Raw genomic sequence first — 15,239 nt, 5'->3', positions numbered from 1 at the left:
CCTTGTCTACATTGCCCCCAATGCTCAAACATAATGAGGGGCGACACTTTCTCTCACCCAAGGTCGGGGAAACTTTTCCCGATTAAGGGTTTCTTCACGTGCGATTCGTCTTATGTGATATATTTAATCAAATGCCCTTGCGGTCTCGGGTATGTGGGTGAGACCACCCAGCATATCCGAGACCGCATTTCTCAGCATAAGTCGACCATTCGATGCAAACGCATCATGCTTCCGGTACCTTCGCACTTTATTTCAGCAGGGCATTCAATTTCACAATTAAGATTTCAAGTATTAGAGAGTATATCCTCCTCTAGACGTGGAGGTGATAGGGTGCAGAAACTCAAAGAGAGAGAGGCTTTTTGGATATTCACACTTCAGACATTACATCCGCTGGGTTTAAATAGAGAATATGAAGTGATGTATAATTAGCTATGTGTTATCTGTTTTGTTTTTCTTGAAGTGTTCTCTCACCATCATTATATGATTCCCTCTCTCTAGGTACCACTGTGACAACCATCTACAACTCAAAGATATTCTCTTACTGTGTTTCTCTGTTCTGTATCTCTACGTATTTTGTGTTAGAGTATATATATGTATATAAATGACCACATTTGGATATTGACTCAACTTCTAATATAATATAATATATATATGTTGGTCTATTGCTATATATTGTTCCCTGTACCTCAGGGGATCTTACCTGAGTACATCGTGTTGATGTTAAATGTGCTAGATGTGTACAACCTACTGTTTAGTAGAATATGCTATATATTGGTATATAATATCATATATATTTTTGTTTCTGTTTCTTTTTCTCTCTTTAGTGTATTTTTTGTTTGGTATATGTTAGTGACCTTTATCCTGAGGTCCACATGTTGTGCTCCTCTGGTGACTGACTTCCCCGATTTAGACAGGTTTAGATTTACTCTGTCTATGTGCTGCCTTTTTCTTACCCCCCACCCCCACCCCTCCCTGGAGTTTTGGGTTCTCCCACTTGGGTTTCTTGTTCTCACTGATTTCCTCTCAGCGCGTCTTTTGTGCGCCGCCGATTGGTTTCGGCTTTTCCCATACTGACACTCTTTAGTTTTTTACTTACTGCGCATGCGCCGCTTGGTTCGTTTGGCCGTCCTCGGCCTTTCTTTCTGCGCACGCGCCGATGGTTTCCTTCGGTTTTTTCCGTGTCTTTGCCGAGTACACTCGTCCTTCCGGATATGACCTCATGAATTTTACGGTATATTTGCTGGCTTTACGGCTCCCTGCACGCTATCCTGCCCAGTTGCCACAGGACGCACGCCGGCATTTCACCCATTATAGGTTAGTGTTACGTTCTATATCATGCCTGGTTAGGGCCTTCATTGTGCCTCTATATATTTTATTTGGATATTTTGTGCTATGGTCATTATTTGACTACCACTGTGGATTCATTTATCTTAGGCTAGTGGTCACTTAATCCTGGACCGTCCTTATCTAATATCCGGCTTTAGGTATGGTATTGTTTATATGTTTGTTGTACCCTATATGTTATGGTATTTTTTCTGTGCTCATGGCACGTTATTTTGCGTCTCTTTACAGTTTTGGATCTATCACATTACGCCTTAGCTTAGGCATACGATATTTTTGGATCTTTTGTGTTCCCAGGTATTATTTGCATTGTTCTTACTAGTGCTTATTTGGTCGGAGTTTTGTAATATATATTTACTACTCGGAAATTTATCCATTATATACCCCATAGTTCTTATTTATTCTTTTTTGGTTTCTTTACAGTTATCATTTATTCTATTTGTAGCACGCTGAGCGCTTGCAGGTATATATGTTTTTTGCACTCTTCTTTTAATCAGTTATCTAGGCAGCACTGGACTGTTAGTTTACAGCCCTTTCTATATTTATATCTATTGAGGTCACTATGTACTCTTCGGTGTTTATATATCTCCATGTGTTTTCTTATGTATATCCTCCTCCTCTGGTGTGTTGGACTCCTTACTTCTTTATCACTTAATAAATATATCGTTTTACGGATCACATGGTGTTCTCAGTTTCTTTTCTATTAAATTAGTTTTTTTCTGTTGTCTTCTTTTTTTCTATTCAAGTCTAGCCAGCGATACATTATGTTATATGTGTTTCCTTTATGAATGTATATTCTATAATTAGTATATGTTCCGTTTTTTGCCCTGTTATTATAGACTACCTTGATAAAGGCATTGCATGCCGAAACGTTGGAATTTTGATGTCTGTCTTCCAGCTGGCTGATTATGAATAAACAATTTTTTGAATGAGAATCAATTCTGTGTGGACTTGTTGAGTGCCGAAGGTTGCTTCTTTCATAAACCACAAACCAGACAGGACTTGATGTTTGGTGGACTTATGTCATGTCAGCAGACAGTATTTCCGGTTAGCGAGCACATTAAGGCCATGATTCTGGAAGAGTGGAAAGAGGCAGAACACCGGCTGGTGTTATCCAAGGACTTTAAAGCTCGTCTACCTTATGAGCCTGATGACATAAAACTATGGGACGAAGTTCCCAAAATTGACGTTCCTGTGGCAAAGGTGGCCAAGAAAACGGCCATACCTTTTGAGGACTCATCAAACCTGCGTGATCCTATGGATAGGAAGGCTGACATATTGTTAAAAAGAGCCTGGGAATCTTCTGCGGCTCTAATAAAAACAAATATAGCGGCTACTTCGGTGGCTCGGTCTATGTATCTATGGATGGGTCAATTGGAGGAGCACCTATCCAATAAGACCCCGAGATCTGAAATCATAAATTCCCTTCCTATAATGAAATCTGCCACGGCTTATCTGTCTGATATGACTGCTGAGTCAGTCAGGTTTTCGGCCAGATGCAGTTCCTTATATAACGCGGCTAGGAGGGCGGTCTGGCTAAGGTCCTGGTCAGGGGATAATGCTTCCAAATCTAAACTTTGTTCAATTCCCTTCTCAGGTGAAAGGGTTTTTGGACCCTCCCTGGATACCATTTTGGAGTCAGCCTCCGACAAAAAGAAGGGGTTTCCAGAGGAGAAATCTAAGAAGCCCCAGTCCTTTCGGAGAGGATTCCCCTTCAGAAGGCAGTCTGAGTTTAGAGGAGGCAGATCCAATAGAGGATCTTATAGGGGCTCCCGTAGTCAGGGCAATAGAAACAGAGGTTTCTTCTTCAGCCCTTCCTCAAAATCTAAATCGCAATGACGCCAGTCTCATAGGGGGTCGGCTCCGCCAATTTTCGCACAATTGGGCTCGGATCACTCAAAATCAGTGGGTCCTTCGGACCATCTCAGAAGGCTACAGTATAGAGCTCTACTCCCCCCCACCAGACAGATTCATCAGTCCTACGGTAGTAGCGCGAGACTCTCCCATGTTGACAGACCTAATGGGGATGCTCTCCTCAGAGGTCATAATTCCGGTACCATCTCCGGAAATAGGTTTGGGACATTACTCCTCCCTTTTTTCCATAATGAAACCGTCCGGCGAGTCTCGCACTATAATAAATCTGAAACCTCTAAATGCCTTGGTCAGGTACAAGAGGTTTCGTATGGAATCCATCCGTTCGGCAATTCTCCTAATAGATCAGAATGCTGTGATGTGCACTCTAGATCTAAAGAGTGCCTATTATCAGGTTCCCGTCCACCCTTCTTCTCAGAGGCTTCTGAGGTTTGCGGTAGTTCTGCCGTCCGGGACCTGTCACTTCCAGTTTCAGTGCCTTCCATTTGGTCTTGCCTCAGCACCTCGTATCTTCACAAAGCTGGTGTCGGAGATTGTCGCTTTCCTAAGAAATCAAGGGATCAGAATAATCCCTTATCTCGACGACTTTCTCCTGGTGGCAAGAACGCCAGAAATTCTATCAGACCACAGGAACCGAACTATTTCAGTGATGGAAGAACTTGGTTGGGTCATAAATTGGCGGAAATCCGATTTGACTCCAGAGTGCAAGAAGACGTTTCTGGGAGTACGTCTGGATTCAATGAACAGAATATCCCTCTTACCCGAGTCCAAGCTGATTGCAGTACAGTCTCAGGTTTGGCTCCTGCTGGAGCACAGGGTGACGACAAGGACGGCCATGCGAGTCCTCGGCCTGATGACGGCCTGTATTCCGTGCGTAAGATGGGCTCAGTTCCATTCAAGACCACTACAGAAATTGATTCTTTCCAGATGGGACAGGAGTCTGTCTTCTCTGGACAGTACTTTACACCTATCACATCGTGTAAGAAGGTCTCTCCTCTGGTGGACAAAGCCAGAGAAATTAAGAAAAGGAGTGTTATGGTCCGCAGATCCATACGTAGTAGTTACTACAGACGCCAGCGCTTGGGGCTGGGGAGCTCACCTAGAAGACAGGATCCTTCAGGGGAGATGGCCGGAAGACGTCATCCACAGCTCCTCCAACTTCAAGGAACTATACGCGGTCTGGGAAGCTTTGAGAAGGAACCGACACATCCTGGAAAATCGTCATGTCAGGATAATGTCCGACAATGTGACAACAGTCTCTTTCCTGAAACATCAAGGAGGTGCGAAACACCATGCGCTTCAGGAACTGACAGAGAAGATATTTCGTTGGGCAGAAAAATCGGTCCTTTCTATCTCAGCAGTCCACCTGGAGGGCTCCCAGAATGTTATAGCGGACTATCTCAGCAGAAGGAAGGTGTCGGCAACAGAGTGGGAACTCAACCAGGACGTCTTCCAGGACTTATGTCTTCGCTGGGGAACCCCCTGTATAGACCTATTCGCAAGCAGGAGAAATTCAAAGGTCTCAAAATTCTTCTCTCTGAACCCGCGGGATCTTCCGGAAGGGATAGATGCCCTGAGCCAGGATTGGACGGAACCTCTCTCGTATGCATTTCCCCCGCTGGCGTTCCGGCTGTTCTCAGAAAGATCAAGGAGGATCGAGCTCTCGTCATATTGATCGTTCCATACTGGCCAAGAAGGAGTTGGTTTTCCCTTCTACTAGAGCTAGCAATCGAGAATCCAGTAGAGCTCCCTCTCAGAGCGGATATAATCCACCAGGGTCCGGTATGCCACCCAAACCCAGAGAAGCTCCATCTCTCGGCATGGATCCTGAAGGGTCCATCTTGAAGGCTAAGGGTCTATCAAGCCAAGTAATATCTACTATGAAGTCTAGTAGGAAGCCTGTTACGTCAGCAATTTACTTGAAAATTTGGAGACGGTTCTGTCTGGAGGGTGGCAGGTCTGAGGTTACGGCAGGCACTCCCGACTTACCCAGAATTTTAGATTTCTTGCAGGCTGGGTTTGACAAAGGTCTTAAACCAAGCACATTGAAGGTGCAGATCTCGGCACTTAGTTCTTTCCTTGACTATCCCCTAGCGTCACACCCGTGGATAGTTAGATTCATCAGAGCTACCCAGAGGTTGCGCCCCACTATCAGACATATGTCTCCTTCTTGGGACCTTAACTTGGTCCTCAGATTTCTCTGCAAAGACGTCTATGCGTCAGTGGATAATATGCCCATTTCCATTCTTACACGTAAAACGGCGTTTCTTGTGGCAGTGACTACGGCTAAAAGAGTGGGGGAAATTCAGGCCCTGTGTACTAGGGACCCATACCTTCAAATTAGAGAGGATTGTATAATTCTTAAACTCGACCCCTCTTTTATTCCAAAAGTAGGAACAACTAAAAATAGAAATCAAGAGATCGTGTTACCATCTTTCTGCAATAACCCTGCCAATGCTAAAGAGAAGGTCCTTCATTCTCTGGACGTCAGGCTGGCAGTTCTTGACTACCTGGCAGCCACCAACACTTGGCGCATCGACCCAAACCTATTCATTTTGTATGGGGGTAAGAATAGAGGTAAAAAGGCCTCTAAGGCCTCTATTGCTCGGTGGATCACGTCTGTGATCTCTGAGGCCTACCAATCTGAAGGGCTCTCTCCTCCGGAGGGTCTCCATGTACATTTGACTAGAGGGATAGCTACTTCTTGGGCAGAGAGGGCAGGCGCCTCTCTAGAACAGATTTGTAAGGCCGCGACTTGGGCTAGTGCCAATACCTTTTGCAAACACTATAAACTTGATGTTTTGTCTGGTCAGCATACTGCATTTGGGAGAAAGGTTCTCCAAGCGGTTATCCCACCCTGAGGAGGTGCTTTGGTACTCTCCAGGGTGCTGTCAGGATGACGTCCTGGAAAATAGGTATTAAGCTTACCGTTAATTATGTTTCCAGGAGTCCATCCTGACAGCACGGGTAGTTCCCTCCCTGTATTATTATATGATGCATGGTATTCTAGCATGTTTGTAACCTATTCCTAGCATATGATGTAATATGTTCCTGGTTATAATGTGATATGTTTGCTACCATTAAACAAAGATTTTTTTCTGCATTTCCTTGAGGCGGTTCTTGTTACAACACTGAGGACTGTGGGTGGGACTTGACCTTTTAAACTCGTGTGTTTCCTGTCCCAGCAAGGGGAGGAGGACGTCCTCCAGGGTGCTGTCAGGATGGACTCCTGGAAACATAATTAACGGTAAGCTTAATACCTATTTTTTGGGAGACAGAATGAACAAAAACCAACAAATCCTGAATTTCTTTTAGGGGGAGGCGTTTATACCGTTCCACGTGTGGTAAAATTGATAAAGCAGCTTTATTCTTCAGGTCAGTACGATTACAGCGATACCTCATTTATTCATTTTTTTATGTTTTGGCGCTTTTACACAATAAAAACTATTTAAAAAAAAAAATAATTGTTTTTGCATCGCTTTATTCTGAGAGCTATAACTTTTTTATTTTTCTGCTGATGATGCTGTATGGCATTTTTTTTTTTTGCAGGACAAGATGACGTTTTCAGCGGTACCATGTTTATTTATATCCATCTTTTTTATCGCATGTTATTCCACGTTTTGTTCGCTGTTATGATAATAAAGCGTTTTTTTTTGCCTCGTTTTTTATTTTTTGCGGTGTTCACTGAAGTGGTTCTAGTGGGATAGTTTTATAGTGTGTGTCGTTACGGAGGCGGCGATACCAAATATGTGTACTTTTATTGTTTTGGCTTTTTTTTTTTCTTTATTTGGGGATTTTTTTTTTTATACATTCTATTTTTTTTTTTTTTTTTACTTTCTAACACAGGGTGGGACATCACTATATTGGATCAGATCGCTGATCTGACACTTTGCATAGCACTGTGTCAGATCAGCGATCTGACAGGCAGTGCAGGAGGCTTTCCGGCGCCTGCTCTGAGCAGGCACTGGCAAGCCACCTCACTTCAGGACCCGGAAGGAGCCCCGCAGCCATTTTGGATCCGGGGACTCCTTCCAGAACATCGGAGCAACGCGATCGCATCGCTAGCACCGATCTTGGGCATTGTTGCGGGGTGTCGGCTGTCATATACAGCTGACACCCGCACGCGATCGCCGCAGCGCTCAGCGTGAGGCCACGCGATCATGCCGTCGTACTAGTACTGCGGTTTGCGAGAACTCAGTTCCCGCAGAGCAGTACTAGTACGGAGCATGTCGGGAAGGGGTTAAGCAAGTTGCGAAAAATTTCTGCAAAGTAAGAATACTTTGAAGAAAAAAAAAACAGTGCTGATCGTTTGTATTTTGTTAATTGATAAAAATAAACTGAATGAGAGAGAGAGAAATGTACAGTGGGGAAAAGAAGTTTTTGATACACTGTTGATTTTGCTAGTTTTCCCATTTCCAAAAATGGAGAGATCTGTAATTTTTATTGTAGGTACGCTTCACTGTGACAGACAGAATCTAAAAATAAAAAGCAGAAAACTCGCATTGTATGATTTTTACATAATTAAACTGCATTTTATTGCATGAAATAACTATTTGATCACCTATCAGCCAGCAAGTATTCTGGCTCTCACAGACCTGTTAGTCTCCTACTCTGCACTCATTACCTGTATTAATTGCACCTGTTTGAACTCGTTACCTGTATAAAAGACACTTGTCCACACACTCGGTCACACTCCAATCTCTCCACCATGGCCAAGACCAAAAAGCTGTATAAGCACACCAGGGGCAAAATTGTAGACCTGCACAAGGCTGGGATTGGGTACAGTACAATAGGCAAGCAGCTTGGTGAGAAGGCAACAACTGTTGGCACAATTATTAGAAAACGAGGAAACACAAGGTGACTGTCAATTTTCCTCAGTCTGGGGCTCCAAGCAAGATCTCGCCTCGTGGGGTAAAGATGATTCTGAGAAAGGTCACAAATCGACCCAGAACTGAACATGAGGGCCTTGTCAATGACATGAAGAGCTTTGCAAAAAAGAAAAAAAAGAGCATGAACCGCACATCCAAAAATCATACGTTGATCTAAAGCCGCTAGGCAAAAATTTATTAACTGAATATGAGGTTTTCAGTTTAACATTCTGATCAGACTGTATGAAGCCCACTGCCACTTCACGGCAAACCTCGTAGTGGGTCCTATCGCCCTAACGGAGCGGAGCCGTGCGGCGCCCACCGCCACAGCGGCCATGCACCAGCAGGGCGGACGGCCTGTTGTCCCACAGCACCCATGCTGCGAGACTGAGCCCCCATGACTCCAGACCGCGCCGCCCCACCAGCACAAAGCCACAGCAACAATGGCCGCCACACAGCACCAACACCAAAATGAAAGGAGCACTTAAACTCACCTTCCTCCAGCTCTTCAGTGAGAGCCAAAATGGGCTAGACCCCTAACTTTGCAGTCTCCTGCTAATTAAAATCACCTGTGCCAAATGGGAGGAGTGCTGGTCCAAGAAGAAGACTAGAACATGCTTTGCAAAAAAGAAAAAAAAGAGCATGAACCGCACATCCCAAAATCATACGTTGATCTAAAGCCGCTAGGCAAAAATTTATTAACTGAATATGAGGTTTTCAGTTTAACATTCTGATCAGACTGTATGAAGCCCACTGCCACTTCACGGCAAACCTCGTAGTGGGTCCTATCGCCCTAACGGAGCGGAGCCGTGCGGCGCCCACCGCCACAGCGGCCATGCACCAGCAGGGCGGACGGCCTGTTGCCCCACAGCACCCATGCTGCGAGACTGAGCCCCCATGACTCCAGACCGCGCCGCCCCACCAGCACAAAGCCACAGCAACAATGGCCGCCACACAGCACCAACACCAAAATGAAAGGAGCACTTAAACTCACCTTCCTCCAGCTCTTCAGTGAGAGCCAAAATGGGCTAGACCCCTAACTTTGCAGTCTCCTGCTAATTAAAATCACCTGTGCCAAATGGGAGGAGTGCTGGTCCAAGAAGAAGACTAGAACATGCTTTGCAAAAAAGAAAAAAAAGAGCATGAACCGCACATCCCACCAGCAGGGCGGACGGCCTGTTGCCCCACAGCACCCATGCTGCGAGACTGAGCCCCCATGACTCCAGAATGTTAAACTGAAAACCTCATATTCAGTTATATTAATTTTTGCCTAGCGGCTTTAGATCAACGTATGATTTTGGGATGTGCGGTTCATGCTCTTTTTTTTTCTTTTTTGCAAAGCATGTTCTAGTCTTCTTCTTGGACCAGCACTCCTCCCATTTGGCTCAGGTGATTTTAATTAGCAGGAGACTGCAAATTAAGGGGTCTAGCCCATTTTGGCTCTCACTGAAGAGCTGTAGGAAGGTGAGTTTAAGTGCTCCTTTCTTTTTGGTGTTGGTGCTGTGTGGCGGCCATTGTTGCTGTGGCTTTGTGCTGGTGGGGCGGCGCGGTCTGGAGTCATGGGGACTCAGTCTTGCAGCATGGGTGCTGTGGGGCAACAGGCCGTCCGCCCTGCTGGTGCATGGCCGCTGTGGCGGTGGGCGCCGCACGGCTCCGCTCCGTTAGGGCGATAGGACCCACTACGAGGTTTGCCGTGAAGGGGCAGTGGGCTTCATACAGTCTGATCAGAATGTTAAACTGAAAACCTCATATTCAGTTATATTAATTTTTGCCTAGCGGCTTTAGATCAACGTATGATTTTGGGATGTGCGGTTCATGCTCTTTTTTTTTTTATTTTTTGCAAAGAATGACATGAAGAGAGTTGGTACCACAGTCTCTAACCTTACCGTTAGTGACACACTGCACCGTCGTGAATTAAAATCATGCAAGGCAGACAAGGTCCCCCTGCTCACGCCAGCACATGTCCAGGCCCATTTGAAGTTTGCCAATGACGATCTGGATGATCAGAGGAGGCACGGGAGAAGGTCATGTGGTCAGATGAAACCAAAATAGGACTTTTTTGGCGTCAACTCCACTCGCAGTGTTAGGAGGAAGGAGAATGAGGAGAAGTTTTTGGTACCAAAGAAAAGAAGAAGAAAGAAGAAGGACAACCCCAAGATCACCATCCCAACTGTGAAGCATGGGGTGAGAAACGAACTTTGGGGAGATCTATTCTGCAAAGGGGATAGGACTGCACCGTGAAGGGAAGATGGATGGGGTCATGTATCACAGAATTTTTCTCCAACAACCTCCTCCCCTCAGTAAGAGCATTGAAGATGGGTCGTGGCTGGATCTTCCAGCATGACAATTACCCGAAACACAACGTTAAGGTAACTAAGGAGTTGCTTAGTAAGAAGCATTTCAAGGTCCTGGAGTGGCCTAGCCAGTCTCCAGACCTGAACTCAATAGAAATTCTTTGGAGGGAGCTGAAACTCATTGGTGCCCAGTGTCAGCCCTGAAACATGAAAGATCTGGAGAAGATCTGTATGGAGGAGGGAACCAAAATCCCTGCTGCAGTCTGTGCAAACCTGGTTAAGAACTAAAGAAAACATCTGACCTCTGTAATTGCAAAGAAAGGTTTCGGTACAAATATTAAGTTCTGTTTTTCTATTGTAGCAATTACTTATTTCATGCAATAAAATGCTACATGTAATTAATTATGTAAAAATCATACAATGTGATTTTCTAGATTTGTTTTCAAAATTTTGTCTCACAGGTGCAGTGTACCTATGATAAAAATTACAGACTTCTCCATTCTTTGTAGGTGGGAAAACTTGCAAAATCGGCAGTGTATCATATACTTATTTTCCCCACTGTAAATCAAATCGATATTTTTTGTGGTCGCCCTTCACCTGCAAAACTGCATTAAATCATCAGCTCTGCTAGGTATACTTGCACACAGTTTCTGAAGTAACTCAGTAAGAAGATTGTTCCAAACACCTTGGAGAACTAACCACAGATCTTTGGATGTATACTATTTCATCGTAGACAGATTTGATGTCTCAGGACTCAGTGCGCCAAATCATCACTTCCAAGACACATTTATACCAGCAGATTTTGGTCTAAACAAGCCTTGATAGACGATATAACGAGTTGATCAACGTACATTTTAAGAAGATCTGTCGTTTGCCATAAATAATTTTTCTTTTTAACCTGGTGTAATTAGCGCTGTCCTGATTTTGGTATAGTTTTTCTTTTATACCTGCTCCTGAGAATTGGCTTCGTCTTTTATATTAATCTAGTTTTGGAAGTCGAGTTGGCGTGACGGCGATATCTTGGGATTGGGGAGGCGCATGAATAAAAGCAAACCCATGGTAGATTCAGGAGAACATCGGCATGTAGACCATGTCAAAGAAACACACCATTATGGGAAGGGTCAGGGTCATTTTATCATGTTGTGATCTATGCACTTTTGTACATTGTCAGCGTCAAATCCTCTGTATACAGGGACGGATGGGCTGCCAACCAGCTATCGTTTTTAGGCAAAATAAAAGATTTATCTGTTCAGTTAATGGAAGAATATTTACTTGTTCGTCAGGTGGTTGCTTCCATGTTTATTGACCCCTGTAGAAGAGCCTTTAGTTGGCGACGCTCTAAACTTGATGGATTTTGCAAAACAACTTGAGAGCTTTGAACACTTGAATTGTTAAGCTATTACGGGACAAGTGTCGTACTTGGCGGCTTAAAAAGCCCTCACGTGTCCTCTGTCCCAAATGTTTCCTGAGCCAGTAATTTAACCATTAAGCCTCTACTGGGCACTTAGGACATAAAGGTTCTCAGTGATTTTGTGTTTTCAGGCATTGCTCCGAACATGATGTTGGCCAAGGTTTGCAGTGACAAGAACAAACCTAATGGGCAGTATATAATTCCACATGAGAAACAGGCAGTCATGGACTTCATCAAAGACCTGCCTATCAGGAAGGTAGGATGCGGCTGATTATCCACCTTGCAGGATATTTCTGTTACTAGCTCACACATGAATGATCTGTTGGCAGATGAATAGGGTTTGACATTCTGCAGAAAAGTGAAATGTACACACCTTTTTAATGTATGTGTTATGTATGCAGTTTTATTTTTCTGAAGATAACCGTCAATTGTCCCAGACTAGATTTTTTTCTAGGATAGCACCCCACTTGTCCATGGGCTGTCCAGGTATTGCAGCTTAACCTCACACATGACATTCAGAGTTCGAAGAATCTCTGATCAGTTTAGATTTATGTTCAGATTTTTATCTGAGTCCATTGAGAAAAACTGGGAAAAATTAAAGAGGTTATCTACTACTCTGAAAACCCTACTCAATTATTTTTTCCCGAAGTAAAATAATAATACCTATACTTGCCATCAGTGCTGTTCCAGTGGTGTCAGCACTGGTTAACCCGGGGCTCACGTGACCTAATGTCACACAATCCCTGCTGCCGATCAGCTGTCGTTTAACTGTGTCCCGTCCTTAGGATGTAACTGACATCTGAAGGAAGTTCAAGCTGCTGACACTCTCACTTCTTCTGGATGGCTGAAAGAGAGGAAAGCAAATTGGCCACTGATTGGCCGCAGGGATCATGTGACCTAATGGCAGCGGAGGTAAGCAGAGCTGTTATTAACTTGGGGAAAACCTAGTGACTGAGAAGGGGGTTGTCTCAGGTGTGAACAACCCCTTTAATCATTTTCATACAACGGCTGTTCATATTTCCCTTTCATTTCTACTTTTTAGTGTTTAGTGGAGATCCTCTGCGCTGCTGAATGGTAGAAAATACGTCAGTTCAAATCGAATTTAATGATAAAGTGTGCCTTTATTCTATGCGTTTTCAAAGTTACAGGTACTTCTTCTTCAGGAAAAAGGAGGACCACAAGGGAACACTAAAATCCCACTTTCTAGATATCACTGAATGAAATATTCCAGTTGCAAATCTTTATTCATTACATAGTGGAATGTGTTGAGAACAATAAAAGACAATAATGATCAATGTAAATCAAAATTAATATCTCAGAGATCTGGATTTGGAATGATACTCAAAATCAAAGTGGAATATCAAATTACAGGCTGATCCGAGACAAGGATGTGATGCTCAGTAGTGTGTGTGGCCTCCACGTGCCTGTATGATCTCCCTACAACGCCTGGGAATGCTCCTGATGAGGCGGCGGATGGTCTCCTGAGGGATTTCCTCCCAGACCTGGATTAAAGCATCAGTCAACTCCTGGACAATCTGTGGTGCAACATGGCATTGGTTGATGGAAGGTGACCTGATGTCTAGCATGTGCTCGACTTGGATTCAGGCCTGCTGAACGGGCGGGCCAGTCCATAGCTTCAATGCCTTCATCTTGCAGAAACTGCTGACACACTCCAGCCACATGAGGTCTGGCATTGTCCTGCATTAGGAGGAACCCAGGGCCAACTGCACCAGCTTATGGTCTCACAAGGTGTCTGAGGATCTCATCTCGGTACCTAATGTCAGTCAGGCTACCTCTGGCGAGCACATGGAGGGCTGTACCGCCCTCCAAAGAGATGCCACCCCACACCATTACTGACCCACTGCCAGACCGGTCATGGTGATGGATATTGCAGGCAGCAGATCTCCAGACTGTCACATGTGCTCAGTATGAACCTGCTTTCATCCGTGAAGAGCACAGGGCGCCAATGTTGAATCTGCCAATCCTGGTGTTCTCTGGCAAATGCCAATCACTTTGCACGGTTCAGAATATTAACCAAAATGGTGTCAAAATAAATTAGGCCACATTACAACATAATCTCTCCGGAGAATCGCTGCTGTAGTTTCCATGCGCATTCTGTACAAGCAGTGCAGACATGACGAACTCCATCACGTGTCTGGTAGAGAATGACAGACGCCGTACCTTTGTCTCCAAACCTGTTCTCACGTGAACTGTATCATAACTGACCCTTTTCTGAAAACCACTGCAAAAACCACATTGTGTGAACACAGCCTTAGATGGTGGCCACACTATGGACCATGGGGCACAATGAGAAGCTCTGCACCATAGAATTTACAGCAGGCTCCCTATATCTAATATTTGCTATGGAAAGACCTACGCTAAGCTTCCTCCGAGTGCGGGGTCATCATTCTTCTCTTTATATTGGAGCGGTGGGGATGGATTAGGGCAAATTGTTTATAAGTTATCATAAGATCCCCTCCCGTTACAGACGCACATTTTTTAGACCACAGCACATCATGTGTTCCTGGCACATATAGTAATGAATGGTAATAAAACCCAAATTATTCATTGTGCCTGTTAAGAAAACACAGCGGGCCTTTACAAATCAGCTCTTGGAAGAAGTAGTGCTTGTCAGCAGTAAGTGCGTGCTACACCCCATGTAATGCCGCCAGCTCTCTGTATAGTGTTACTGACATTTGTGTTTATGGCTGCAGGTCCCAGGCATTGGGAAAGTCACTGAGAAAATGTTACGAGCGCTGGGAATTACAAGGTGTACCGACCTTCACCAGCAGAGGGCGCTGCTCTGTCTCCTGTTCTCCGATATATCCTGGCATAACTTTCTGCACATTTCCATGGGTCTGGGCTCAACGCGCTTAGAAAGGCGAGTGGATATTTACTGTGCACATACATTTAATTTTTCACCGTGAGGTCATAAAAATTTAAGATGAAAGTTGTTGTTGTTTTTAAAGAACATTGAGTTTATAGCAAAGCAGCTACGTTCACATTTGCGTTGTTGTGTGTTGCGTCGGCGACGCAACGCATGCAAAACGCATGCAAAAACGCATTGTTTTGTGACGCATGCGTCCATTTTTGGCCGATTTTGGACGCAAAAAAAATGCAACTTGCTGCGTCCTCTGCGCCCTGACGCTTGCGCCCAAAAAGACGCATGCGTCACAAAACGCAAGACAACGCATGTCCATGCGCCCCCATGTTAAATATAGGGGCGCATGACGCATGCGTCGCCGCGGATGCGCCCGACGCACTGCAAATGTGAACGTAGCCCGCTTGCTTTTTAAAGGGTATGGCCACCTTTGTGTCTTTAAAGGGGAACTTTTGTGTACCAAAACGCTATTTAGCTGCACATCGAGGGTTTATCTGCACTGAAATAGTGTTAAATTGCTGGTGCCTTTAATGGAAGCTCAGCTAATGGAAGAAATTAACTTGTTTCCTCCC

The 15,239-nt window shown here is 44.5% G+C and overlaps 1 protein-coding gene across 3 annotated transcripts in view; it reads left to right on the top strand.

Moving 5' to 3' along the window:
* The window catches only part of POLK (DNA polymerase kappa), a 138,001-nt gene that overhangs the window by 79,708 nt on the left and 43,054 nt on the right, over positions 1-15,239 (top strand). For all 3 annotated transcript variants that reach the window (XM_069750209.1, XM_069750216.1, XM_069750225.1), the window contains 2 exons: positions 11,918-12,042; positions 14,501-14,667. In XM_069750209.1, the coding sequence (XP_069606310.1) occupies positions 11,918-12,042; positions 14,501-14,667 (292 nt within the window). The remainder of the gene's footprint in view (positions 1-11,917; positions 12,043-14,500; positions 14,668-15,239) is intronic.

This window comes from Ranitomeya imitator, chromosome 1 (genome assembly GCF_032444005.1).
Source record: "Ranitomeya imitator isolate aRanImi1 chromosome 1, aRanImi1.pri, whole genome shotgun sequence".
Lineage (NCBI taxonomy): Eukaryota > Metazoa > Chordata > Amphibia > Anura > Dendrobatidae > Ranitomeya > Ranitomeya imitator.
This window is presented reverse-complemented; position numbering and strand designations above follow the sequence as displayed.